The following is a 27356-nucleotide window of genomic DNA, read 5'->3' as shown; positions in this document are numbered from 1 at the left end:
GGTCAGTGCTCACCTATAACAAACTCAAAAATATATCTAAGGCTTAGTCAGAGTTACAGAACTATAATGGGAAAATGCAAGCGTGTAATAAGATTAAACACTGAGCTACTTGTACACTGAAAATCTCATTATTTTTAGATGTTTTACACTTGAAAACATTGAAAAGCAGAACCTTCAAAACACAAAAATAGTAAATATGGCATGTAGTATGACAAATCTAAGGGTTTTCTCAATTAGGTCATAAGCATTATCTATTTTTATTGCTACTTATAGGATATATAATTGTTAAGAAGTTTCAGTTATATCACTGTCTGCTTTATACAAATGCCTGTGAAATTGTGTGACTTATCGATTTGAGCTCCTATTTCCCCATACAAGATAACATTCAGAGGCTGAGCTGACTGATTAAACAATTATCACAGCACTACAGCACATTGACAAATGTGTGATTGGCTGCAGCTCAAACACATTCTGGGTTGTTGCAGCATAATCTCCTCCTCTTTCAAATTGTAATGCTGTTGCTTGTAGTGTATGGTTCCATGACAGGAGCAAACTACTCCTACTGCATTGGCAACTCTACTTTTGCAGTAGAGTTGCCAATACATATTTTAATTCTTCCAAATCCCTACCTGAATCTTAATCTACATATTCAAATTAGCTAAATTATAAAATTTCCAATATAAATTTATGTGAGTCAGGGTTCAGATTTGGCTTGGCCAGGCACTAGGATATGGCCAAACCCTGACCTGAATCCTTGATTTAGTGCATCTCTTTTAGATTTAGATTTTAGATTTATTTGAAACCTTTTGCTCATATATCATAGTTCATACTGACAAGTTCCAATAATTGAGCCCCACATTCAGAACAGACTAAAGCTGTCAGTGGCAGAGAACCGTTTAGGTCCCTCATGCTGATTTTAGGTAGCATGATCATTCCATAAAATTGAGCTTTAATCTCATCCTGTTTCTTTACTATGCTATCCACATGTAGTTAGGTAATCCATCCTGGGATTATAGTACAGGTATGGGATCCCTCATCCGGAAACTCATTACTGAATTACGGAAAGGCCATCTCCCATAGACTCCATTATAAGCAAATAATTCTAATTTTTAAAAATGATTTCCCTTTTCTCTGTAATAATAAACCAGTACCTTGTACTTGATTCCAACTAAAATATAATTAACCCTATTGGAGGCAAAACAATCCTATTGTGTTTATTCAATATTTAAATGAATTTAGCAGACTTAAGTTATGTAGATCCAAATTACGGAAAGAACCCTTATCCTGAAAACCCCAAATCCCGAGCATTCTGGATAACAGGTCCCATACCTGTACTGTAGTAGAAGGCAGTGATGTCCTACTATTTCTAAATAATTAGCTAGTAATATAATTTACAATGATTTTATTGGCAGGATTATTTTAAAGCAGAAGTAAAGGTGAAATAACTGGGGGTGCCAAATCTTTGGTAAGTGCCAGGTAAGCAATTATAATTACTGGGGGTGCCTAACATTTGGTGCCTTCAATGATTTTGTCTTTCCTTATCCTTTAAAATGCCAATATCATACAAACATGAATGAATCTTTGAAGCCTATGGACAAAATAAAGCCATGAAAAAATGCCTTGGAGGGCCTTGTGTGCATCTGGTTGGAAACCACTGACATATCTTATCCCTGGAGCCTTATAAATAAATTCCTAAAATAAAATACTTAGTATAATTTATTACCCTTATTTTTAATCCCATCCATACTTAAATGTGTGAACCATTTTGAAATGTGTGTATGAGCATTTAGAATTTGTTTAGGACTATATACTTATGTATTCAAAGATTAAATCCATATTATATTAGAAAAAACAGCTCCTTTAAATACCACTAAATCTGGCAACAAATAAATTAGTGGAACAGATCAAACAAATATAAGCAGCCTGTGTAGTAAAAAATTTGAATATTCAGATCTCTCTTTACGCTTGGTTTAGACCAATTCCATTACATTTTAGCGAGATGAAAGGTTTCTGCAATAGCAAATCCTCCAAAGGCTGTGCAATAGTTATTGAACATGTTAGCACCGAGTCATGAATTAAAATAAGGAAACACTGGCGAAATAATACAGGCAAAAGCACCAAAGAAATAGTAATTTTATTGTGTGGTCCTCAGCAGACTTCTATAAATGTGTGCACTTCAGTAATGTACGCAAGTCTTATCTTTATCAAGTGAGTCCCAGAATTCAAGAGAAGATAGACTCAGGAAGAACTATGGTGATTATAATTAATAACATCCAACCCATTGTTTCTAGAATTTACACCTGTATTTTATCCCCATTCACAGAACGGAGGGAGCAACACACATGCTGCATGATGTCGGATATTGGATTTCTAGCTATATGAATACTACCACTCTGTGATGTTCTTCCACCTCCATAAGGTTATTTGTTAAAGGCTGTTCTGCATCATGAGACAAAATGGCAAAGTACTGAAGTAAGAGATTAGCAAACAGGCCAAGAGACTTGCTTGCATAAAAAAAACCCTACCTGAAAAAGAAGATTTAAAAACTCATTGGCAAGGGCACTTTTAACACTCCATATCTGATAATCTTCCAGTGTCAGATGTCCAATCTGTAAAGTAAAAAGAGCACAAAAAAAGAGATTTATAATTTCAATATACATGGATTTTTTTTTATACATGGCTGAACACTGAACTCAACGCAATTTCTAATGTGCATACTTGAATTTTACTCTTTACTCTTTAGCGAGCTCTCAGAAAGTCAAGTGCTTTCAGCTTGAAGCTACAACACTACTCACAATAAATTTCACCTTAGTCTCTGTTTTTAACAGGAGACCATAATTTAGAACTGTATCAAACGCTGCAAGTGCATTACCTTTGTTGTATCATGGGACTGCAGTATATTGTCTGTGATGTTAGACAGATTTAAGTGCAATTCCTTTAAAAACAAGGAATAAGGAAAATGAGTACAATATAAGGAAACTTTAGACAATATAATTAGTTAGTAGTTCATTTTAGTTCGTAAAATTGTCTATTTCATTTATATATTGACCATTTTAACTATCTCACCAGCTATAATCAAAGTCAAGCATGTCTTTTGCAAACCCTAAACAGCACATTTGGCCATCACAAGATGCTAACTTCTGCTTAAATAAACAACTTTATTTCCAGCACAATCTATGCAATGCAAAGTTTTTTTGCTATAAAAGTGGGCCATGCAACAATAGGAGATATAAAATAATTTAGAAGGATTCCGTGAAAGTACTCGTGGATACTTTGAATAGCTGTAATTAAAGGGGTAGTTAACTTTTAGTATGTTACTTTTTTTGCAACTGTACTTCATTTTTTACTGTTTTTAAATTATTTGCTGCCTTTTTCTGACTCTTTCCAGCTTTCAAATGGGGGGCCTCTGACCCCAGCAGCGAAAAAACAATTGCTCTGTGAGGCTACAATTTTATTGTTACTTTTTATTTATTTTTTCAGGCCATCTCCTATTCATATTTAAGTTTCTCATTTAACCCACTGCCTGGTTGCTAGAATACTTTGGACCCTAGCAACCAGATAGCTGCTGAAATTCCAAGCTGGAAAGCTGCAGAACAAAAAGCTAAATTTAAAAAAAAAAATTGATAAAAAAAAACCCATAAAAAAATAAAGAACAACTGCAAATTGTCTCACAATAGCACCCCCAACTTCATACTAAAAGTTAATTTAAAGTTTAACAACTTCTTTAACATACTATTATAAGCACATAACAATACTATCGGTCCCTAATATTTAAATGTAATCTGAGTCTTACAGGTATGGCATCAATACGGTTATCCTTCCAAACCTCCAAAAGCGCAAGGACCATCTCTTCCAGCTCCGTGCGAGACAGAATACCATCACGATCTATGTCAAATACCTTGAAACAAACTAAATACATGAAAACCAAATTAGCACCAGACAAGCAATACATTTTATTACCCCCTAGTGTAGTATGAGTTCAATGAATAGGGTTTGTGCTGAAAATACTTTTGCTCATTGCATATTGTATGGTTTTTGTCTTGATCGCAGACAGGGTGCCGCAAGTAAAATACAAGGCAAAGCAATTTAACTGCATGAAAATACAGAGCAAGACATTTTTGCAAAATTTTGTTGGTTTGTCACATGTAAACTGTTTTACCTGTGCCTATTTCAATTTATACAAATGGGAATGTATTGTTAGGCATGTGGGAGAGACAATTTCTGTCAGTCAACAAATCACGCCGTATGCCATCACCCTAATGCTGCAAAGACAGAAACTGCAGTGGAAGGACAGGGATGTTAATCAAACTATCTGTCCACATATTAGCCCCTACAATTGACTCCTCCTTAACCCCTGCTAATTATGTGAGGTGGGAGGGGGGATGTAACAAAAGAGCTTTGTTACAGAAGAAGGGTAATATTATTTATTTTTTAATTAAAGGAATAGGCAGAATACATTTTCAACACAGGACACTAATTCATATTTATTGTTCTTGTTGAACATAGATAATCATCGCTTTTATCCTATTAAGCCCCGACCTTGTACTAAATATCTCTGGATTGATGTACTGTGGTTATTGCTGTTGGTTTTTTTTTTTTTTTTTGTTATTGATGTTATCTTGTTACTGGTTTAGGGTTTGTGAAAAGATGTCTGGTTGTGCAGAAAGTGGAATTATATGTCTGTATGTAATGGTATGACTAAAAATGCTAATAATTTGATACTGATAATCTAATACCACAAATAAGAGAATAAAAATATAAACAACCCATAAAAATGTCATCCCTTACAAAAAAGCATCTTGTTTTATTAAATGCCTGCCTACAGTACTATTTTCAGTTAAAGAGATAATGGGATATATTTATCAAAAAGTTGGAGCTCTGGAGCACAGACCACTAAAGTGAAATTCCGCCACTCTCCTTTTATTGCCATGGACCTTTTAAAGAAGATGGAAAGGTAAAAGCTAAGTAAGCTTTATCAGAATGGTCTATGTAAATACAGCCATAAGTACTTACAGTAATGCTGCTCTGAGTCCTCTATCAAAAGAAACACAGAATTTCTTGTCTCCTTTTTTATAAACATGTTCTTAGGGTATCTGACTTCCTCTCTCAGGAAAATCCTTCATTCCTGGGGCCAGAGTCTGCTCAGTTTTCTCCTCTCTCCCCTCTCCTGCTCCCCCCTCCCATAAGAATTCATAAAACTCACTCCCCCACCCTTAGGAATGTGTGATCTGAGCTATAATGGCTAGAGCTGCAAGCAGGAAGCTATGAAGACCCAGCTAAAATGGCAGCTGCAATCTTAAACGGAGAAAGCTTCTAGGGTTCTTTACTCAGGTATGGTAAAGCTTTCTGTAGAATAAATATAGTGTTCTAGGTGGCAATAATGTGGCAAATCTATTGGCAGTAAAATGCCAAAATGACTTTCCTTCTCCTTTAAAAGAGTATTTATTCGTGAATGAAAGTTCACCCTTTGATAAATATGCTTGTAATTTACCACAGAAATGAATGGAGAGTGGTGGAATTTCACTCAAGCAGACTGTCGTGAGTTCTAACTTCACTTTTTGATAAATATACCCCCTTGTATTTAGCTTTAAAGTGTCCTAATTTTAGAGCATAATCTGGCAAACCAGCAGGTAAACCCCTAAACAGTCTGCAACACAGAGTTCTACATTACCCATTAAAAGCCAAACATATATTAACCATTTGGCAGTGCTGTCCTTTTAACCAAAACTGTTGGGTTTATTTAAAGTTTAAATAATTTTTTAGCAGACTTAAAGGAGAAGGACAGGATAATAAAGAGTTAATCTTAAGCTGCAGGCATACCTTCAGTTCTCTCAATAGTGCCCTTAAGTCTCTCTTCAGATGAACAGAAGCCTTATAGGAAAAAAAAAACACTGAGCTCTGTAAAGAAAGTTCCCATAATGCCTTACTCCTGCACCAAGACCAAGACTGGTGTACATGCTCAGAGAATAAGACTATGAGGAAGCTTCCTGCTGATTGGCTCAGATCACACATTCCTAAGGGATGGGGGGTGGTGTGAGTTCTTAGCATTCTTGAATTCTTGAGGGAGGGGGGAGCAGGAGAGGGGAGAGAAGAGAGCTGGGTGTCTCTGGCACAGAAAAACAAAGACAACAAATCCTGTTGTTTTTTTTTTTACAGAGAACTCAGAGCAGCAGTTCTGTGACTGCTTACGGCTGTATTTACATAGACCTTTCTGATAAAGCTTATTTAGTTTTTACCTTTCCTTCTCCTTTGAGGTATGGTGACCCAAAATACATACCTGTTGTACCAGTGTACAAGAAAAGAGAGGTTGTAATTTTGTTTGTGTCTTCTTTCAGTTTCTTTTGTACCCACAATCTTTTTTTTTTCGTTATGCGCAATAATGTTTTTTCAAAAAATAAAAAGCTTGCCAGGCTTTAGGTGGCAAGCTTTTAGGTTTATGAAAAAAAAGGCAACTGCTGATTTTAAAGAACAACTGTGGGGAAAATAAATGCAAAAGTAAAATAAAGTGAGATTAAGATCTTGATAAACCAAGCATATTTACATTTTTGTCTCTCAGCTAGGGGTCCCCTGCAACATGCAGACAGCCCACACGAAATTTCTTTGAAGTCAATGTGATTGTCCCGGTTTTCATCAAACGCATTGAATAACCCTAGAAATTAAAATATGAAAAAAAGAAATGCTGATCATTAATGTGTTATCAAAGTGAACTGGGAAGCCAGAAAAAATAAAAAGCAAGATATTTTAGCAGTTGTAGAGAGACAGAATAGTTTGATTATACACAAATTTCTTTATTTATCTGTTTAAACAAATATGTTATATGATTTTAATTAGAGCAATAATGCATACTTGCACTTGGTCTCCTGATATGTTTGATTTGGAAACTTGAACCAGCTGATTCTTAGTATAGCTGTCCATTATAGCTTTTTGTATCCTGGTACAATAATATACATATTGTTTATAACTGATAAGACTGTCAACCATTACTAAAAAGTTGACCCAGGAATGAAATCTTTGCAAATTGGACTTTACTGTTTTATTTAAAATATTATATACCTTTATGCTTTGTCCTTCTTTCTCATATAAAACTTTTTGTTAACCAGCTCACTGGCTACAGCGAACCAAATTTTTCTATAAATGGCTTACAAAGTGCGAAAAAGTGCAAGGCAAGACCAGTTATATCTTGTTTTCTAGCAAGCTGAAAGCTGCTAAAAAACAATGAACAGAACAAACAAGTTTCCCATATCACAGGGATACACCAAACCCACTATTTTGGGATTCAGCTTGAATGCTCAACCAAAGTGGAACCCTAATTTGCATTTGTAAATTAATACAAGAATATATTAAAAGAACCACACACAGTGGGCAACAAAATATTTTCAATGCACTTGTTCATGTGACCAAAAAGCACATGATTTTAAGGGTTCAGATTTAGTTCAGCCAGGCACTTGGATTTGGCCAAATCCTGCTGGAAAAGGCCTGGATTCTGTGCATCATATATACTAGGGATGCACCGAACCAACCCCCCCCCTCAAAGGCACAAACCTTTGCCCATTCAGTCAAGCAATTGTTGAAAAAAAAAAAAAACAAGTGAGCTCTGGTTTGCTGCCGAATAGAATTTTCCACGAATGGGTTTTTGACAAAAATACAAAGTTTACTTTTCTTTTTTTTTTTTTTTTTTTTTTTTTTTAAACAACTGGTTGCCTGCACAAGGTTTGGCAATGATAAGTACATCTTTCTCTTAATGTATGAGCAAAGCTGCAACATATTTATATACCTAAATTAAACATGTAAAAAAAAAAAAGTTAATGCAGTGAAAAGTTCCTGACTGGAACTTTTTAATGACATTCTGGAAGGTTTTAATAAATTTACATTTCATTTATTAAAAATACCCGCATCAGTATTTGTTCTAATGCTACTAAAGTAGAACAGCAACATATAATTCATTACCAAGAGTCAGTGTTCTACTGAAGTCTACACACAGCGCTCTGGAAAACAATGATGATACTTCATATACATGCAAATAGGGGGAATTGAATCTTCTGTGCACAACAAGTTAAGTTAAGCAGTTAATAGATGGTAACCATTGCTAACACGGTTTTCTAACATGGGATAAATTTGCACCAGTGATGTGTTTATATTAAAAAGTAAACACAAGTAAATGATCGCTGATTGGTTGCTACAGGTTACCGCACTGATACAAAGCTGCCCACTGAAAGTAAATGATTAGTAATATCTCAGTGGAGAACCATATATGTTATTATATTTTATTCATTACAATCTAATGGGCCAGATTCAATTTAATGAAAAGGGAAAATCTCCAAATTCAATTCTAGTGTTTCCCATAGAGGCAAATGCAACTGAATTAGAAAAACTTATCTTACTGTTCATCACATGAAAACTCTATTGTAGTCTATGGGGAAAAACTGAAACTAATTTAAGAAAAAAGTATTTTCACCTTAAACGGAATCTCGCCCATAAGTTTTCATGTTATAAACAATAAAATAAGGTTTTCTCATGGAACTGAATCTGGACCATTATTTGTTAATTATAGCTTAGCTGAATTCAAATGATGTACTCTCATTTGATACCTTCACTCAAGGACTGATGAATAGGAGGTGAAACCAAGGGGACAAATGTTTCTAAATCGAACCGTCCAGTACGTGACTGTGCCTTCAATAACCAGTATCTTTTCTCCAGATCGATGATGTCAGACTCTTCCACTGTAAAGAAAATAACAAAATGATATACAGTAACTTTTACTCTGAAGAACAAGTTAAATTAACACCACCACCAAATGTTTCTTTTTAACAACCTACTAAAAACAAACAATAACATACTAGAAACATAGGTTATAAAGTTACTTGAACAAAAATGACTCTTAAAAGGGCACCTATTACCATACAGAGCCCACACTCCCACAGATGCTAGGCCAGCCACTCCGGGATGGAGCTCCCATGGAGCATGCACATAATGAGCAAGACTCCCCACTCACTCATTATGCACATGTGTAATCACCCACCTACATAACACACATGCACATAATGAGTGGCACTCGCTTGTTAGGTGCATGCTAGTGGCAAAACATGGCTGCCCAATCTAGGAGCTCCCTCCCGGAGTGGGAAGACTGTTGTTTCCCCCAACCGGAGTACAGGCTCTATTAGCTTGCACCTTTGGTGGGGGAAGCAATTTTAGGCTGATAGGTGCCTTTTAAGCAAAACTTTCTCTTAATTACTCAATCTATTTTCTAACACATACATACTAAACTGATAGACTATACCTTATACTAAAGATAGATTATTCCTAATTATTAAGCTAGACATCTCTGGATAAAACATAAAGAAGTACATACCAGTTAATTTAAGTTACTACACAATATATGTAACATGTCAGACTAAGTGGAATTCAGCGCAAACCTGCATATGCAAACAGTTTTGCAGCGAATTCTGCATTATGTGCCTGCACCTGGAGCCATTGGGTCAGGCAAGGTGCAGGCACATAATGCAGAATAAGATTTTTGAAGCATAGAAGCAGATTTTAAACCTGCGTTTGTCCGCAGTTTGTTGCATTCGTTGGCTGTAGCCTTTCCCAAATTTCTATAGTAAACAACCTTCAAGTCAAAGATTTAAGGTGGCCACACACGTGGCGATTTGCGATCTTTCGTGCGACCATCGGTCGCACGAAAGATCGTACAATCAGCCACAAACCATTCAGGGCTGAAAGGAGGTAGAAACAATAGGATTTCTACCTCCTTCTGCCGATTCAGCGCTGAAGGCAGATTTTGGTCAGTTGCCTTCTATGGCGCCGATCGGCGAGTCGACCGATATCAGCAACTTCCTGCGATATCGTTCGACTCGCCGACTTGCCATACACGCACCGAATATCGTAGGAAACGAGGTTTCGTACGATATTATCGGTGCGTGTATGGCCAGCTTTACAATCATCAAAAATAAAGATGTAAAAACATGCAAAAGAAAAAGAGCAAACAAAAGTAACCCTTTAACCTTCTGTAGAGATAATTAAAAAAAAAATAGCCATTAGTAAAGTTAATTATATGTATAGACAGAAAAACACAAAAATCTTTACTTTCAACTGACAATAGACATTTTGTTATGCTACAAATTATATTGGATCTCTACTGACCCATGAAATTAGAAGAGCAAAGAATAATGATTTAGTACGTTCAGATTAATTTTCTATTATTAAAATGCAGATCAAGAGAAGCATGATGGGTGAATACTTGTGTATACAAACACTATACATATGGACAGCAAAATTTCAACAAGTTACATTCAGTGGCTAAGTAAATAAAAAAAAAATTCACATATAAAACATGTACACACAAAATGCATGTGAACAGGAATATTTCTCTAAAAAAAACAAAAACATTTTTCCCAAAGAATATAAAGAGAAAAAGATATAAAAATGTATTACTTGCAAGTTAAAAACTGATTTGTTCTACACAGAAATGTTACTGGTGTTACTGTTAAGTGAGGTTTATCTTTTTTGCGTAAGTAAAAGTACAAAAATTTCCATAGAAATTAACAAAATGATATACAGTAGCTTTTACTCTGAAGAATAAGTTACATTAACACCACCACCAAATGTTTCTTTTCAACAAGTTACTAAAAACAAACAATAACATACTAGAAACATAGATTATAAAGTTACTTGAACAAAAATGACTCTTAAAAGGGCACCTATTACCATACAGAGCCCACACTCCGGTCCTGTCCCCACAGGTGCTAGGCCAGCCACTGCGGGATGGAGCTCCCAGTTTGGGCAGCTATGTTATTTAACATGCATGCACATAATGAGCAAGACTCCCAGTAGAAAATGGGTAGAAATGCACCAAAAACATGTTGGGTTACTTGTAAGTATATTTGCACATGTTAACATTCTACTGTCTTGAAAACGAAATACAAAATGCATGAGCATTACATTTACTTAACAAATAATGCAGGTATACTAAACTTTTGAGTTTCAAAATATTAAAACAGTAATTACACCTCCAAAAAACAACTCTTAAGTAATACCAGTGTTAACAGAAGCAAAGTAAATAAAAAAAGAGATAACTGCAAACAAAGCAGAATTTAATGGTGCATTATTTCTGAAAATGCTTAAGCATGTGGCAGAGGAAAACAATAGTTAAGCTAAGTGCACCATTATAGCCTGCTTTCATTGCAGCTTTTTGTCAACCTATTTTGTCTGTAGATTTAACTTAAAGAGGAAAAAAAGTATGTTATAAAAAAAGTTATGCCCCGCTTGTGCTAGCACTGTGTCCAGCTTCCTTTTATGCTGGTTTACTGCAACCCTTCTTTATACTTCTTTAGTCATTTTTTTGTGGAAATCCATTTTTATGTATGTATGTCTATTTCGATTTATACAGCGCTACTTAAGTACGCAGTGCTGTACAGCATAATAAATTAATAAACAGGGGTCATTACAGCAATAGATAAATACAATACAATAGTACAATAACGAATCCAAATAAATAAAAAGTACAGTTGCATTAGATTTCACAGAGCTAAGTGACAAAGCGACAAAGTCATGATATATGTATTTTAGTGCAATTCAATAAGTAAAAAATGAAAATCAGCAACTTGGCTTACCAAGCTGCCACTGGGAAACATACAAGGGAGGAAACTAAAAACTAGAATTTATATTAAAAAATAATAGATCATTATAGATCAATTAAACAATGTCTCTGCTTCAGTTTATTTAGAGAAAATGACTTTTAAAGCATGCCAAGCACGGAGAGAGGAACTGTGTGTGATACAAATGACCAAGGAAATAGCAGGAGCCTTTCATATCTTCCACAAAGGACAGAAATTTGTATAAAACCTTAGAAGAGACTGGTGCATAATGCAAACAGTACTGTGTTGTCTTATAGTTACTGCTTTCACTCTGACATAAGATGCTTAATGCAATAAACTGACAAGAAATAAAAGTCTAGCTAAGGCAAGAAGTATAATATCCCATAGCATAAAAAGAATCCCTATCTGACAGAACTGAAAGCAAAATGGAAGTGTGGGGAAGACAGATTTGGCCTAGGAACAGAATGAACTGAATTATGCAAGCAGCATGGGAGCATGGTGAAGAAAGAGAATTTTAGGGAATATATTATTGTTGGTGAAGAACAATTCATCACAACTGTCTCTATATAACCTTTCACAAGGCTCCAGTTTGCTTTTGCACTTTACCAGTTATCATCAAGCTAATCCACAACTGCAGCTTGAGCAGGCCTTCAATGGGGACTTACCAGGTTGATAGATTGGGTCATTTTTAACTAAATTGCTGTAAGACTGGTCTTTAGCTGGTCTTGTTTATGAGCACATTTAAACAATGAAGTCACTAAATTCAAATATAAGGTCCCTGCCACACATGGCACAAAATGGGTCAGGGTACAGGCACAACAATCGCCTTTTTGAAGTGTAGGGGCAGATTCTCAGCCTGCATTTATGAGGCATTGGCCTTAGGGAAACACAGGTAGATAGCTTGTACAGTCTGTTTTTCAGCAATGTTATTTGTAATAGGCCACTTAGGGCTCTGGCATACGGGGAGATTAGTCGGCCACGACAAATCTCCCTTGTTGCGGGCGCCGGTGGGATGGCATATGTGGTGGCGCGATCGCCGAAGTTGCCTCTCGAGGCAACTTCAGCGACTTCCACAAATCGCGCCGCAGCATATGCCATCCCACCAGCGATTTACATGTTCGCTGGTGGGATGTCATATCGGGGAGATTAGTCGTCCGCAACAAAGGAGATTTGTCGCGGGCGACTAATCTTCCCATGTTCCAGAGCCCTTAATCTTTTAGGGTGAAGACACACGGAGCTACTAGTAGAAACTGCTTGTCACGGCTACTAAAATAGACAATGCTGATCATTTACTGATAACTGTCTCTTCTTGTTTTAGCAGAGGCAATTCTCAGTATTTTTGATGGCAGGGTATTTCCGGGCATTCTGTAGCCACTACTAAGTAGCTCTGAGTGTCTTAGCCCTTACACTCATTAAGTCTCAATGTATCAATGTCTGTTCATGATAATTGGGTGAATAAAGAAACAAGAGCCTGTGCTTAATGTGGCAATTTCAATGATTTCCAATGGTCAAGCTCTAGTCCTGTGCTGGTCAGTTTGGTTCTTAATGTATGCTGCACAATGGCCTAAGCATCTACCCAATTGCCCAGTGTGTACAGGGAACTGTCATCTAAAAAAACATGCTTTTACATAATTATTTTGTGCTGTTATATTTTTACCCTGAAAATGCAAATAAAGGAAAAAACATGCATGCTTGATATTTAAAAAGAGAGAGATTTTATTATTTTAGTATGTCCTGCTGATATAAGACTAGTGCCATGCAGGGTAGATGCTCCACCTGCAGATAAGAACAGACCAGGAACCTGTGCCTACGCCTTAAGGGCAGTGGCACACGGGGAGATTAGTCGCCCCGCAATGCCATCGCACCGGCTAGAATGTAAATCACGATTTCCCTAAGTCGCCTGAAGTTGTCTTGAGGAGACAACTTCTGCGGTGGGGAAATTAGTCGCCTGTGACAATGAAGATTTGTCGCGGGGCGACTAATCTCCCTGTGTGTCACTACCCTAAAAATCTGAAACTCGTGTCTGCACCTGAAAGCATTATTTCAGCAAGGGTACAGGCACAACTTTCAGATTTTGGCAGTTCTAAAAGCTGGAAGCAGCCTATCAGATCAGTCTGCAATTCACAATAAGCAGCCTGCAGCAAGAGGAACAATTCAGTTAGATAAACTCACAAAACACAAATTATCTGAAAATCATAAAGAAAAAGTAACAAACTATTTGAGCAACAGAATTACTTAAAAATTGACTACAAGTTAGTGGGCTTTTGTAATCATAGCAACAGTTCCCCTTTAAAATTTAATGAAGTAAAACTCTGTGGTTGCCTCTGGTTTGTTGCCTGCAGTAAATCCTGCTCTTAGCAAGCATCAAAGCACCTGAAAATACTACTTCTCTCAACTGAATGGTAATCTCCATGGTTAACACACAGTTAAGGAGTGCTTCTGATGCTTTTACTTATACAGGTATGGGATCCGTTATCTGGAAACCCATTATCCAGATAGTTCCAAATTACAGGAAGGCTGTCTCCCATAAATTCCATTATTAGCAAATAGTTCTAATTTTTAAAAACAATTTCCTTTTTTTCTGTAATAAAATAATACCTTCTACTTGATCCCAACTCAGATACAATTAATCCTTATTGGATGCAGGATGCCCCTATTGGGTTTATTTAATTTTTTAATGTTTTTTTAGTAGACTTAAGGCATAGAGATTCAAATTACAGAAAGATCCCTTATCCGGAAAACCCCAGGTCCCGAGCATTCTGGATAACGAGTTCCATACCTGTAAGTGATGGTTGTGCGAGGGCCACGCACATGGGCATGTTACTACATAGTAAATGTACAAAGAAGGGGGTCCAGCAAAAAAACAAAATTGTAATGCTGTGAAAGCTATCACAGCATTACCGTTTTGGTGCCTGCTGGGCCTCCTTCTTTCTATAATCCCTGTGGTTAAAATATTTGAAACATGTAATAATGTAAAAATGCAAACAAAGGAAGTTTTGCATAATTAGTGCTTCAAATGTTTTATGCTGTGATTCCCAGTTTGGCAAAACGAAGAGGTGAATGTTAATCAACAGGTTCACTAGTTACATGGCGGCCAGGACATAGCATGGAGCACATACATCATACACTAATGATGTCATAGCAGCAAGATACAGTATGTAAAGTGCAAATTCATGCAGATAAATATTTAAAGGAGAACTAAACCGTAAAGATGAATATGGCTAGAAATGCCATATTTTATATACTAAACGGACTGCCAAGCCTAAAGTTTTAGCATCTCTATAGTAGTAATGATATCAGTCTTTACAGTTGTCACTGGAGCTTCCCATCTTGGATTCTGTTAAAACTGTCCTGGTCAGTGCACAAGCTCAGTGGGCTCTGAGCAGCTGTTGAGAAACTGAGCTTAGGGGTTGCTGCAAATTATCAAGCAGAAAATGAGGTTGGCCTGATATAAGCTGATGCAATAGGCTGGCTATTAAATTCTGATGCGAATTGCACTGGTTTCAGAGCTGCCATGTAATGTGAATCTGAATAAGAAACTAATTAGCTCTATGTTGTGACATTTATATTCTATACATACAGTATATGGCGAGTCAGCCCCTAAGCTCAGTAACTGACAGCAGCCCAGAGCATGTGCAGTGAATCAGCAGAAAAGAAGATGGGGGGCTACTGGGGGCATCTTTGGAAGCACAGACCTCTGCTGAAGGACTGACGTTGCCTTGGGCTGGTACAAAAGCCCAAAACATAATGTGCAGCATTTCTACCCTATTATTTTAGTTTTGCTTTAGTTTTCTTTAAAAGGAATGCTATCCAGCTATATCTGGACAAAGGAGGCAATCACTAGCAAAGATACATTTAATAGACACCTTGGTGTCCGTAAAATACAGCTGTATTTAAAAAATATAGTATAAAAAGGAAATAAAACAAACCTTTCTGTAAATAAGTTAAATACAACCAATTGCCTAGGGCAATGCAGTGAAATCTGCAATATGCATGGGTCAATGATCTGTCATATGGTATGCCCAAGGACCAAACAATATTACAAATGATGATGTCATGCAAAGAAGCCTATGGAGGTCTTGAGGAGAATCGGAGAAGAAACATCTAGCCTGCAGGCAGCCCTGGGCCATAGGTTTTTTGTGGAGTCAACCAATTAAATTTGGTTCTGTGTTTGAAAGACCTCATTGCAAACCCTTATGTTCCTCCATTAGGAAAAAATTTTTTGCCTGCTAGTATTTCTGTTATTATAAGAGGCCCTGGCATATGAATCGCCAATACTGAAGGCCTGAGAAAATCCCTCAGAAATGTCTTTGTAAAGGTTTTATAGTTATTGTCTCACATCTCCAGTCTTTTCCGTGCTGTGTCTTATAGCTAGAAAACAAGTGTATATAAATGAATAGATGCAGGTATACATGGCTCCTACAAACAAAACATCAGCAAGCTATACTCTGAATATTAAAAAACCCTGCTGAGCTACTAATAGAATAGCCATGACACCAACTGAGACATTACAAAAGAGAACTTTATATTTTTATTACTTTTCATTTTACCAGGAAAACTGAACAGTAAGTGAATTTAAAGGAGAAGGAAAGGCTAATAAAGAGTTGATCTCAAGCTGCAGGCATACATTCAGTTCTCTCAATAGTGCCCCTAAGTCTCCCTATATTTCTCCCGTTCAGATGATCATAAGCCTCATAGGGAAAAAAACGCAGAGCTCTGTTAAGAAAGTTCCCATAATGCCTTGCTTCTGCACCAAGACCGGTGTACATGCTCAGTTAGTAAGACTATGAGGAAGCTTCCTGCTGATTGGCTCAGATCCACATTCCCATGGAGGGGGGAGTGAGTTCTTAGCATTCTTGAGGGAGGGGGAGCAGGAGAGGGGAGAGAGGAGAGAGCTGCGTGTCTCTGGCACAGAAAACCAAAGAGACAACAAATCTTTTGACAGAGGATTCAGTGCAGCGTTTCTGTGAGTGCTTAAGGCTATATTTACATAGACCTTTCTGTTAAAGCTTACTTGGATGTTTTGTTGAAGGATTGTGTCAGAACCCAACAAATCGACCAGTCATTTAGAAACTGCCTGTCATGTTTTCATGCCAATATCCATTTAAACAAAAGACAGGTATCAAATCCGGGTTTGAACACTTTTTAACCAGCTGAAAAGCAGAATATGCCGTGTGCCATGAGCCCAACAGAGTTCTGTTATACTGGCATGAAAAACTACCCATGTGGCATTAGCGCCACAATTAAAATCTTAAAGAACCTTCTGACAAAACGTCCCCAGTTTCTTTCCCACTGGCAGTAATGTGAATGCAGTAGGAAAACATAAGTGTGGCTTACATTTTCTCAATGCATGTTTTCCCACCAGTGATTCACATTACTAGCAGTGGGAAGGAAACTAAGGATTTTTTGCTGCCCACAGTATCACAGATTTACTACTGAAAGCAGTATCTGACTATTAACATTCTCCTACATACTCCTGGCCCTGACTCCTGAAATATTGTTGCAGACCTAGGGGAAAAACAAAACCTTGTTACACTGTTTCATGAGGAAGAGCAAAGAAAAGGTATAAATATATACTGCTTTCAGTTGCAATACATGTACAAATAACTGAAAATGTGAAAATGTTTAATTAATGCATAACGGAAAGTTGCTTAGAACAACAACTTCTTTAAGCCAAAAAAATAAATAAATTATTATTATTTATTTATTGGCTTGAGGGCTCATTTAATGCTATACTGACACGTCCTTATGAAAATAGGTGTCAGTATTACTAAAGAGTACCACCATCAAAATCTTTCTCGCCATAAGTTTCCTGAAGCTGCCCCTAGCCCAGTGGTACCCGTTTGTCTAGAAGAGGACAGAGAGAAGAAGCTGCTGCACAGTTTTCTGCCTGTCACACTGGGCGGGAAGGATGGGGGGGGGGGCAGTGCAATCACAGGCTAATCACAAATGAAAACAGGTCTCCAGCCTATAGATGGACAGTGCTATCTCCAGACCAGCATGCAAAACACTGCAGAGGAGCCTTTAGCCCTGGGCTCAGAGCAGCCTTGAAGTATTTTGGTTACAAAAAGTTTTGTGCCACAACTCTTTACTATAACTGATACATTCCTATGGATTTTCATAGAAAATGTGTTAATTGCTTTAAACAAAACATATAATTTACCTGGCAATGTACATTTACTGACCAGTAGCTGGCAATGCAGGAGTTCTTTACATTTTCTGATGAAATGTAAGTGTAGCTGGAAAGATGATTTAGCTGAAGACTGTGTTTATGTTTTAGGTTCAAATCTCCTATTCAAACCCAATCTTATTATAATTAATTTGAGTGCCATAGAAAATAAGTTTCAAAAGCTAAATAAAGTAATGGGCTTATTGCCCATTTACTTTACAGACACTGGGGGTAATCAACACTGGGTAAATTTGCATCTGGGCAGTTACTCATGGCAACCAGATGATTGCATATTCAGCCTGCAGCTGGTTGGGAAAAAAAATTTAACCACTGATTGGTTGCTATTGGTTACTGCCCAGGTGTGTATTTGCCCAGTGATTATAAATGAGCCCCCCATGTATTTTGTGAAATAATACAAAGCATTAGACATTGCTTTTCTGAGCTAATAAACCCTTCACAGACAACCAGTGATCGGCATTATTTATAGATGGGGGGGTAGTATTTTCTGCATCTAGAAAGAATACTTCTTCCAAGGTAAGGGGTATGCACTGCACTAACAAATATAGAGAGGGAATGTTCTGTACGTTCTAATAAATATGCATAAGCATCCTGTGTACATAAAGCAAAGTAAAAAAAAAAAAGTATATTGTAAATTGTGTTCTACGGCAAATAAATCTAATGTAAATTTAAAATTTAAATTACAGAACTTCTCTTTTTTATCATCACAGTAAAGGTTATAGCTGATATTCTATGTCAAGCCATAATCCTCACTAATGGTGTAGATTTCAGTATCTTTACATGAAATACTGGCTGTTCCAGCATCGGTTCAGACAGGTCCTGTCAACATAATCACTTGGTTGTCAACAGAGCATGATGATAATAGCATGCCTGTCTTTATAATATATGAGCTGGGATAGCCCAGTCAAGCTTCAGCCCTAAGTAACAAAGATAGTTTAATGTGAGGCATATAACCAACCCAGGATTCAGCTAAATCTCAGGCTTTATTTAGTGACAGAAGTACTGCTGGATCCATATTTTTATTCTGTTATTTTACCTGCACAACACACCTGCTTAAGAGAGTTGTCAACACAGGAGCTGGAGCCAAAAACTGGATCCCACACAATTCTGATGGTGACGGTCAATCTCACCCTAGCTCAGTTTTGCATTTAAGATCAAATCAAAGATTTATATGGGCAGCCAAATATTAGGCTTATTGCACTCATGCAATGTTCAAAATTTGGATACATACTCTGATGGCGTTTTTTATGCATAAAGCAAACCTTAAAGGGAAGAATCGTTTTTAATACTTAAGGCTGCCATACTATAAAATCTCTGAACTTTTTTGCTATCACATTCCTAAAGTCATTTAGATAATACCATATATGGAGTAAAGATTTAAACTAACAACAAATAATTCCATTTTGACCTTCCTTGCTCCGTTAAATGAGTAAAACATTAAAAGAAACAGACAATCATACCAAACCACGACTAACAAGACAAATCTTAAGTGAAAATTATGTCTAAATAACAGCACTTTGACATAAATGCCTGAAAACAAATGCTTATGATATATAACAACTTCAAATTTTTTAATCTCAGCCAAAGTAAGGAGCAACTATTAAATACCAAAATACACAACAGAGATACCTGAACAAAACACAGAAATACGGGTTTGATATAAAATAAACATAACTGCTACACATTTACAATGGAACTCTGCTGTTATGTTAAATTAGTTGGCACTACCTACCTATAGGGATGACTTGTGCTGGCTTGCAACAGAAAAAACATACCATACTTCTCACATTTAACTGAGGAGGGGATTTTGGTATTTGCCATGATATAATAATGTTCACAACTGCATTTCAAATCAACTGCGTTTACATTCTCTTGGACAATACTGAGTGGCACACTAGAGATAATGCACTGAGGCATGTAATCACCTAAGGATATTACGGATCTTCTTAAAGTGACGTTGAATGACTGTGGCCGTAAGAAGATAACAAGAGTAGCTAGAATTTGCATAAGCCAGTGTAGAAGGTGTGATTAGGGGAATCATTTCTATATATATATATATATATATATATACACACACATACACACACACACACACACTATATACCTATATACACACACACTACGAATAAACAATTTAATCTGATATAACAGGGGAACAATTTTTTTTCTATAAAAAAAATCTATAACAATTGTAAATTTTACAGAAGCAATAAGGGCATGGAACTGATTTGCTTCTACTAACAAAAATCTCTAAATAGAAGCAATGATTATATTCCCTTGATAATGGTGACTATATTACATATTATACAACATATTATATGCATTTATTATATGGATTCACATACGTATATAAAATTAGTTATGTAATCTGTGAGCTGCAACATCCATTTATTTATGTGCGTAAACACTAGTACTTTTCACCTCTAGGGTTATTAATTTTTCTGGGGAAAAAAATACCAGCCACCTGGCAACCCTAATCACCTTAGAATACATATGGTTAAAGTTTTAATTTTATATATTCACAAAAGAGCTTTCTGGATAACGGGTTTCCGGATAAGGGATCCATACCGGTGCTATGCAATATAATGGGCATGAAAAAACACAAAATGTAGTACTTATATACAGCCTAAGCACACAAAGTTTGTAGAATGTATATGACGAATCATATCTGTACACACGGAGTGTTACAAGTTATTTCTAGAATTTGCTACTGCTTTAAAGGAGACATATAGGATAAACAAAAAAGACTCTAATCTTGTAGGCAATTATGAATAATATATGACGTTGGTCTCACTTTGCTCTAAAAATTACTACTTTGTGAAAAATTTCCCCTTTACTGATGCTCCCTATAGATCCTCTCTTGTCAATGTTTTCCTGACCCTAACCAAAGCACAGTAGAAAGGGGATAGCCAATCACCGCCCTGCAGTCACACAAGAAAAACGGCCTCAGTTCCCAATCAGGTCAGCCTAGCTGCTGATTGGTTCCAAAGCTACAGTGCAGTGTGCTGAGTGCCACCAGCCCCCTTCCCCGCACAGCCTGGAAAATGAGGCAGCAGGAAGAGGAACAAATGGGTGGGATTAGTAAGGTTTCTGGCGAAATTTTTAATAAATCAGCCCAAAACACTTCTTTTTAAAAGGACATTCCATATATATTTGAGTAAAATTCATTGGCACAATTTTGTTTTTCACACAGTATGTCCCCTTCAAGCCTTCTTGGTTAAAAAGGTTGCTTTGAATAGAGGAAAGGGTAAAGAACTGACTGAAGGCTTTATATTGCAAATTGTTTGTTCTGCTTGCTACATTTTTCCAAACTACCTTAAATCCACATAGGCCACTTGTTAGCATTTATTAATATTTTTTTTTCTTAAACCTTTTTTACGGCTTTTTATTCTTAAATTCATAAAAGTCACTAATAACCTGTAAAATATACTTATCAGTGGTACAGGTATCGGACCCCTTATCCGGAAACCCGTTATCCAGAAAGCTCCGAATTACGGAAAGCCCGTCTCCCATAGACTCCATTATAAGCAAATAATTCAGAATTTTAAAACTGATTTCCTTTTTTTATGTAGAACTAAAACAGAACCTTGTAATTGATCCCAACTAAGATATAAATAATCCTTATTGGATGCAAAACAATCCTATTGGGTTTAATTAATGTTTTATAAATTTTTTAGTAGACTTAAGGTATGGAGATCTAAATTATGGAAAGACCCCTTATCCGGAATACCCTTGGTCCCGAGCATTCTGGATAATGGGTCCTATACCTGTACTGGATTATTGTCACATATAAAGCTGTTCTAAAAAAAAGTCCTGTTTAAATTAAACCCAAATTCCTTTTTTTCATTATAAATGCAATCATATATTGCCTGCCCCAGCTTTATAGCTTAGGCATAGAGGTGGGGCAGACAAGTAGTCTCACTTTCCATTTAGCACTTTGCAGATGTCACTGTGCTCCTCACTTTCCCCCTCCCTTCTCACAGTTTTATTTTGTAGCATGGGCATGAGCATGGTCATCGGGTCCACCATTCTGGCACATAAACAAGATTTTGGAATGATGCAAAGCTTTCCGTACTGACAAAATGTCTCCTGCCTGCTTGCTGTAGTTGTTTAATTCCAAGACTGAAGAAAACAAAATATAAATAATTTATCTGGTGTAGGTAAAGTTTATTATGCTTGACTAACCATATAGAAAAAAATTGTGATATTATTTCTGAGGGTAAACGGTCCCCTTTAAATAATGGCATTTAGAACAAAATTTAAAAATTTCTGCTCTAAAAGAACAGCTGGCAAGAGCTGTATTGTTTTCTTTGCTGTTTCTGGATCAGTGATGCATGTGGTACATTGAGGGGTGAAAACTATGCTTATGGCAGCTGATTTCTGAGTAAGTTCTGATTTTCTTATATTTAAAGATACAAAAGACTTAAGGAAAATGAGCAAAAATATGCTAAAGGAGAGAAAAGAGAAATAAATAACAAAACTGATAACCTGAAGAATAAATAGTATTTATAAGGATAGTTATTGGTGCTTAACTACTTCTAGCTGGACACCAACATATTTCATTGTTGTCTATTGGAAAAATCATGGATTCCAGCTTAGTATGCAACCTTATACATTGTTCTAAAAAGTGGCTTGCAAGAGGTCCTGGGAATTGTAGGGCATGATTAATTCTGGTCAACTGAACTTTCAGAAATGCTTTCCTAGTTTATCATGAATGGAAAAAGTGTATTGATGCTTACTTTTAAAGTAAATATGAAATAGAAGTTTTGTAAAATGTGGTTGCAAACTTTGTGGTTTCTGTTTAAGCATAAAAAGTAGTATAATTAACTTACTCTCTTCAAGGCATTAAAGTCAGCTGTATTTTTAAAAAGTCCCAAGTTAGTAATCACTCTGTATTCTCAGTGGATAACTATAGCTAAACTAGTAATCTCACTCTATAGAAAATTATTCTTCATTGAAATATAATTTTGCTAGGTTCCATACCTTGATTCAGCTTGTTATGTTTTAAAAATGTACAACTGCTGGTTGCAATTTTCATTTGCACTCATTTTCAGTCGCAGCAGATGGCTGCTCAAAATGTGCTAGAACTATACAGGATATAAGCTTACAAAATGAAATAAAAATTGCTAAAATTGAGCCGACCCATTTATTAAAGTTCTTTCAAGATAGGATTTTTTTTTTTTAACACCGTGTTTTCAGAAGCATTCAGACTCTTGATAAAATCTGTTGTTACTAAATAATAATTCCTACACTGGAATTTTGTAATATTTTTATTTTACAGCTGCATAAATAAATGATGAAAGCATTTAAACCAAAAGATTGTTTAACAAGGAACTGGTTTAAGTTAAAAGCATAGGGAAATTAAAATCCAGGAATATGCTGTCCCCATGATTTAATACTTTGCAGAGCCTTATGCGGCAATACCAGCTTTGAAGGGCAAGAAAACAGCTGAAAACTTGATGCACCCAGAATAGGAGCTTTCTATACCTCCTACTCTGATGCTGGCACAAGTTTTCTCAAAAGTCTTGCTTAATGCTACTACACTATTTAAGAAAATAATTAAGAAAATAATTAAATACCAGCACATCTCAGAAAACAGTGAATTACAGAACTGTGATGGAAAAGTGAGAATCATGCATTATAAGGCAGTTGAATAGCATTCATATATCAATTGAGCAAGTTAGAAAAATGCCATTTGACAAGGACAGTATCAGCATGCTGATGCAGTCCTCCAAATGGGTCTCTCTAGGCCACCATTATGCCATTATCCTAATTTGGCACAGCATGTTGGTGGCTTCATTGGATACAGATTTGTTCCTTTGACAACCTTGTCCAATGTGAACCTCTTACAGTGTATGTCTAGGTGTTGGGATGCATTGAATCTATTATTTTGAAATGTACAAAAACTCCTTGATTGAGTCTTCATACAGTCAGGTTCCAACATTTCCATTCTAGGGTCTGAATGGATACTGACAATTTGTTTTGCTATCCTAAAATGGAAACCATAAGCATATGTCATGAGTTAGTCACTACAGACCTACTGAATCCAAAATACATCTAGATTTAATAAACCCTACTAAACCATTTTAACTATAAAATAGTGTATACAAGTATATATAGGTATTTTTGCAGTAAATTTATACTTTTTTTTAAAGTATGTACAGGTATAGGATCAGTTATCCAGAAACCCTGATTTACAGAAAGCTCCAACTTAAAGAAATTCCATCTCCGATAGACTACTTTTAAATCAAATAATTTAAATTTTTAAAAATGATTTCCTTTGTCTTGGCTATTATAAAAAGTAGCTTGTACTTGACCCTAACTAAGATATAATTAATCCTTATTGAAGGCAAAACAATCATATCTGGTTTATTAAATGTTTAAATGTTTTTTTAATAGACTTACAATATGGAGTTTCAAATCACAGAAAGAACCCTTATCTAGAAAACCCCAGGTTGTGATCATTCCATATAACAGGTTCCATAACTGTATTTCCTCTTACATTTTACAAAGAAAAAAGGAAACATTAGAAATTACTTACAGTGTGTAACTCCAGCTAAAGTCTGATAAAAAGTGGGAGTGTCACTATCATCTGTGAGGGTAACGAAAACTCCTCCAGAAAGCAACCATCGAGAAAACGTAAATGCATCCTTATTCTGCAGTAGCCAGTTTCGAAATTTGTCATAGTTCACCTTTTCACCCTGAAAAGTTCAAATGAAAATGTTATGGGACAAAGTTCGAGATAGAAATGATGATTAAGTAATGCAGACTGTGTATGCGGACATAGTATGTCTAATCTAATTAGTGTTCACAACTACATTGTACTTAGGGTGTACAGTAATTGTATTATGCAATACTGCCACCTGAGTTTTTCATTTATTTTCCTTCTTTGGAGAAGGAATTTGAAGTAAATATGATAGTAATGGGCCACAGTCACAGATAATAAAGCAACTGTTTGCTTTTCACAATTACTTTAGGGCAAGGACACATGGGGTGTTTTGTCCAATGAGATTTCATGGGGTGCAGCAAAATACCCCATGTGCCACTGCCCTTAAAGTAGACAAAGTCAACCAACTAGATTTAGGGATTCTATTATAATTCCTTAAAAGATGCAACTTTGCACCAGGACCCAATTGAAAACAAGCACACATGGTAGGTGCAAATGACAACCATTCTTATCTTGGGGGGGGAGGGGGGTGTCACCAGAGACTATAACCATTTATAAGTAAATAAATAAAACAATCAATCAATCACTATTGCAAAACTGCCAAGGGGGTTGACTTTACATCCGCTTTAAAATTAATATTTTCTCAACTGCTAGGGTATTTTTATGCATGATAAAGTACAGAGCATTCACTTTACCGCTCACAGCATGCTGGAATTGTTAGGACTTGTTAGGAATTGTTAGGACTCCATATGATAACAGTGATAACTTTTCAATTTTCTAGGTTGTAAATGAGGTCTACGTGTACCAGAAAGCATGCACGTTGTGTTGTTCTATATTTAAAAGATTTAAGGTTGTTTAACAGGAAGTAGCAGGGCACAAGAGAAGCTCTGTGTGCATATATCTAATGCTGGCATTACCCAGAGTGCTTCTTGTGGTCCTCTTATAGCAAATGTGCTCAGCAGATATTGGGAGGCCCATTTATAAACACTCATATTTTCATGGTTTTATAGGTTTTTGAAGCCACAAAATAATCCTCTCTCTAAAACTACAAATTCCAGATCTATTTTAAAAAAAAAAAAAAGGATGAACAAAAAAAGTGAAACAAAAATTTTTCATATTGACGCACAAATGAAAGCATCCAAAATACTTAGGAACCTCTAAAACCAGGAAACAAAGAAAGATTATCCAATTGAAAAGGACACCTGCCATTGACTTCTACATGACCATGAGCTTGTGAAAAAAAATAAAATATGAACAGTTTATGGCATTAACTAAAGTTTTGGGATTACAAAATTGTATATAAATAGTCAATTGCAATGCGTTTCCTATTTATTACTGGTACAGAATTAAATATAAGATATGAACTGTAACATTGTCTGCGTAATTCCCCTTTGGGTTCTGAAGTACAGATCTGTGTCATGAATCATCTCTCTAGAGTTGTGGGCGAAAATATAAAGGTCAAATCTGACAGAACAAATTAAGGCCTATGCAAAGGTCCTTGTCGAGTATGGAGGTCAAAGGGGCATGCAGTTTAGATACTAATGGCAAATGATTATTCGGTGAAATTTAGAAAATTGTAAACAACTGCTTTGTGTCTAAAAAGGTCCTTCTATGCTTTCTTAATTAAAACGATAACAAACTAGCTACATTCAAAATGTATATAAAATAAATTACCATAATACAGTCACAATAATATGCATTGGCATCTATCTTTTTTCTTCCCAGTTCCATTTTGGTGTAAACAATGTTAATGAATTGTTGTCTATCACTGACAAAGTTCTTAAAAAAATGTACAAATGAGGAGACAGCAGGACAGGTGGAATCAAGGTCTTTCTTGTTATTCCCAAAAAAGTGATTTGATTTCTTTGTCACTGCGCTAGTATACAAAGCCAACATAGTTTTATCCTGGACAATAAACTGTAGAAACCAAAATGGAAGCAATTAAGGAAAGTACCTCAGCAAAACATTTCTTAAGTGACAGAGGAACTTCTCCATCCACCATGCACAGCATGCTCTCCATTTCCTCTCGTACAACACAGCTGCCAGATTCATTTGAAAAGAGACTAAAAATGTCTGGAAAAAACAGTAATATATGTTAATATTGGAAACCTGTAAAAAAACACTTACATTTAATTTCTGTGCTCGAATAAAACAAGAAGGCCATTTTCCATTGCAACAACTGTATTTGTATTCTAGACGATAATGATAATGCAATAAAACATACTCATAATTATAATATTGACTCAGAGCCTTTAAAAAAGTAGTGGAGAATTTTTTCAAGTGTTAACAATAAGACTTGGAAATCTGCTTTAAAGAGACTTATCTGTCCCAAAATCCTAACAGAAAGCCTAAGAAAGCTTTCTGATTTGCATAGCAGTAAGTGATCAATAATATGGAAATGTACACTACAAAAAGAACACTGTGTGAAGTTGAAGGGAAGAAAACTGCTAGTTAACTTAAGGAAATACTTCAAAGCGTGATAAGGACATTGCATAGCCTTTCTGCAGATATGAGAAAGGTATTCAAACAAGCATGTGAAAAATAAAAAGCATTGGACAGACTAGATAATATCAGGGTTTATGTTTTCTATCTACAAAATACCCCAATGTTATATACATGTCTTTGTTTGCCTTAAGGTCAACAAATGTAAAACAGCCAATAAATGTGGAAGTTATCATTATCTAGCTTCATTATATAACATACACTCTAAAGTTGCCCATACACACACAGATATTATAGTACGAAACAAGGTTTCACACAATATTCTGTGCATGTATTGTGTGTTGACAAGGTGACCAATATCAGCAGAAGCCTTGGATATCAGTCATCTTGGCAATCGCCCAGAGTGTAAAATTTTGATCGGGCATTTGATCAGGCATTTTTCCACAGGCCAAAAATCAGCCGTGTG

The 27356-nt window shown here is 36.1% G+C and overlaps 1 protein-coding gene across 2 annotated transcripts in view; it reads right to left on the bottom strand.

The window, feature by feature from the left end:
• The window catches only part of usp32 (ubiquitin specific peptidase 32), a 111802-nt gene that overhangs the window by 41254 nt on the left and 43192 nt on the right, over positions 1-27356 (bottom strand). For both annotated transcript variants that reach the window (XM_012957447.3, XM_002933823.5), the window contains exons 4-10: positions 26403-26521; positions 24323-24482; positions 8589-8720; positions 6542-6649; positions 3794-3909; positions 2873-2935; positions 2526-2609 (exon numbers count right to left, since the gene is read on the bottom strand). In XM_012957447.3, the coding sequence (XP_012812901.1) occupies positions 2526-2609; positions 2873-2935; positions 3794-3909; positions 6542-6649; positions 8589-8720; positions 24323-24482; positions 26403-26521 (782 nt within the window). The remainder of the gene's footprint in view (positions 1-2525; positions 2610-2872; positions 2936-3793; positions 3910-6541; positions 6650-8588; positions 8721-24322; positions 24483-26402; positions 26522-27356) is intronic.

Source organism: Xenopus tropicalis, chromosome 2, assembly GCF_000004195.4.
Source record: "Xenopus tropicalis strain Nigerian chromosome 2, UCB_Xtro_10.0, whole genome shotgun sequence".
In the NCBI taxonomy this organism is placed as follows: domain Eukaryota; kingdom Metazoa; phylum Chordata; class Amphibia; order Anura; family Pipidae; genus Xenopus; species Xenopus tropicalis.
Note: the sequence above shows the minus strand (reverse complement) of the source record. Positions and strands in the feature narration are given on the sequence as shown.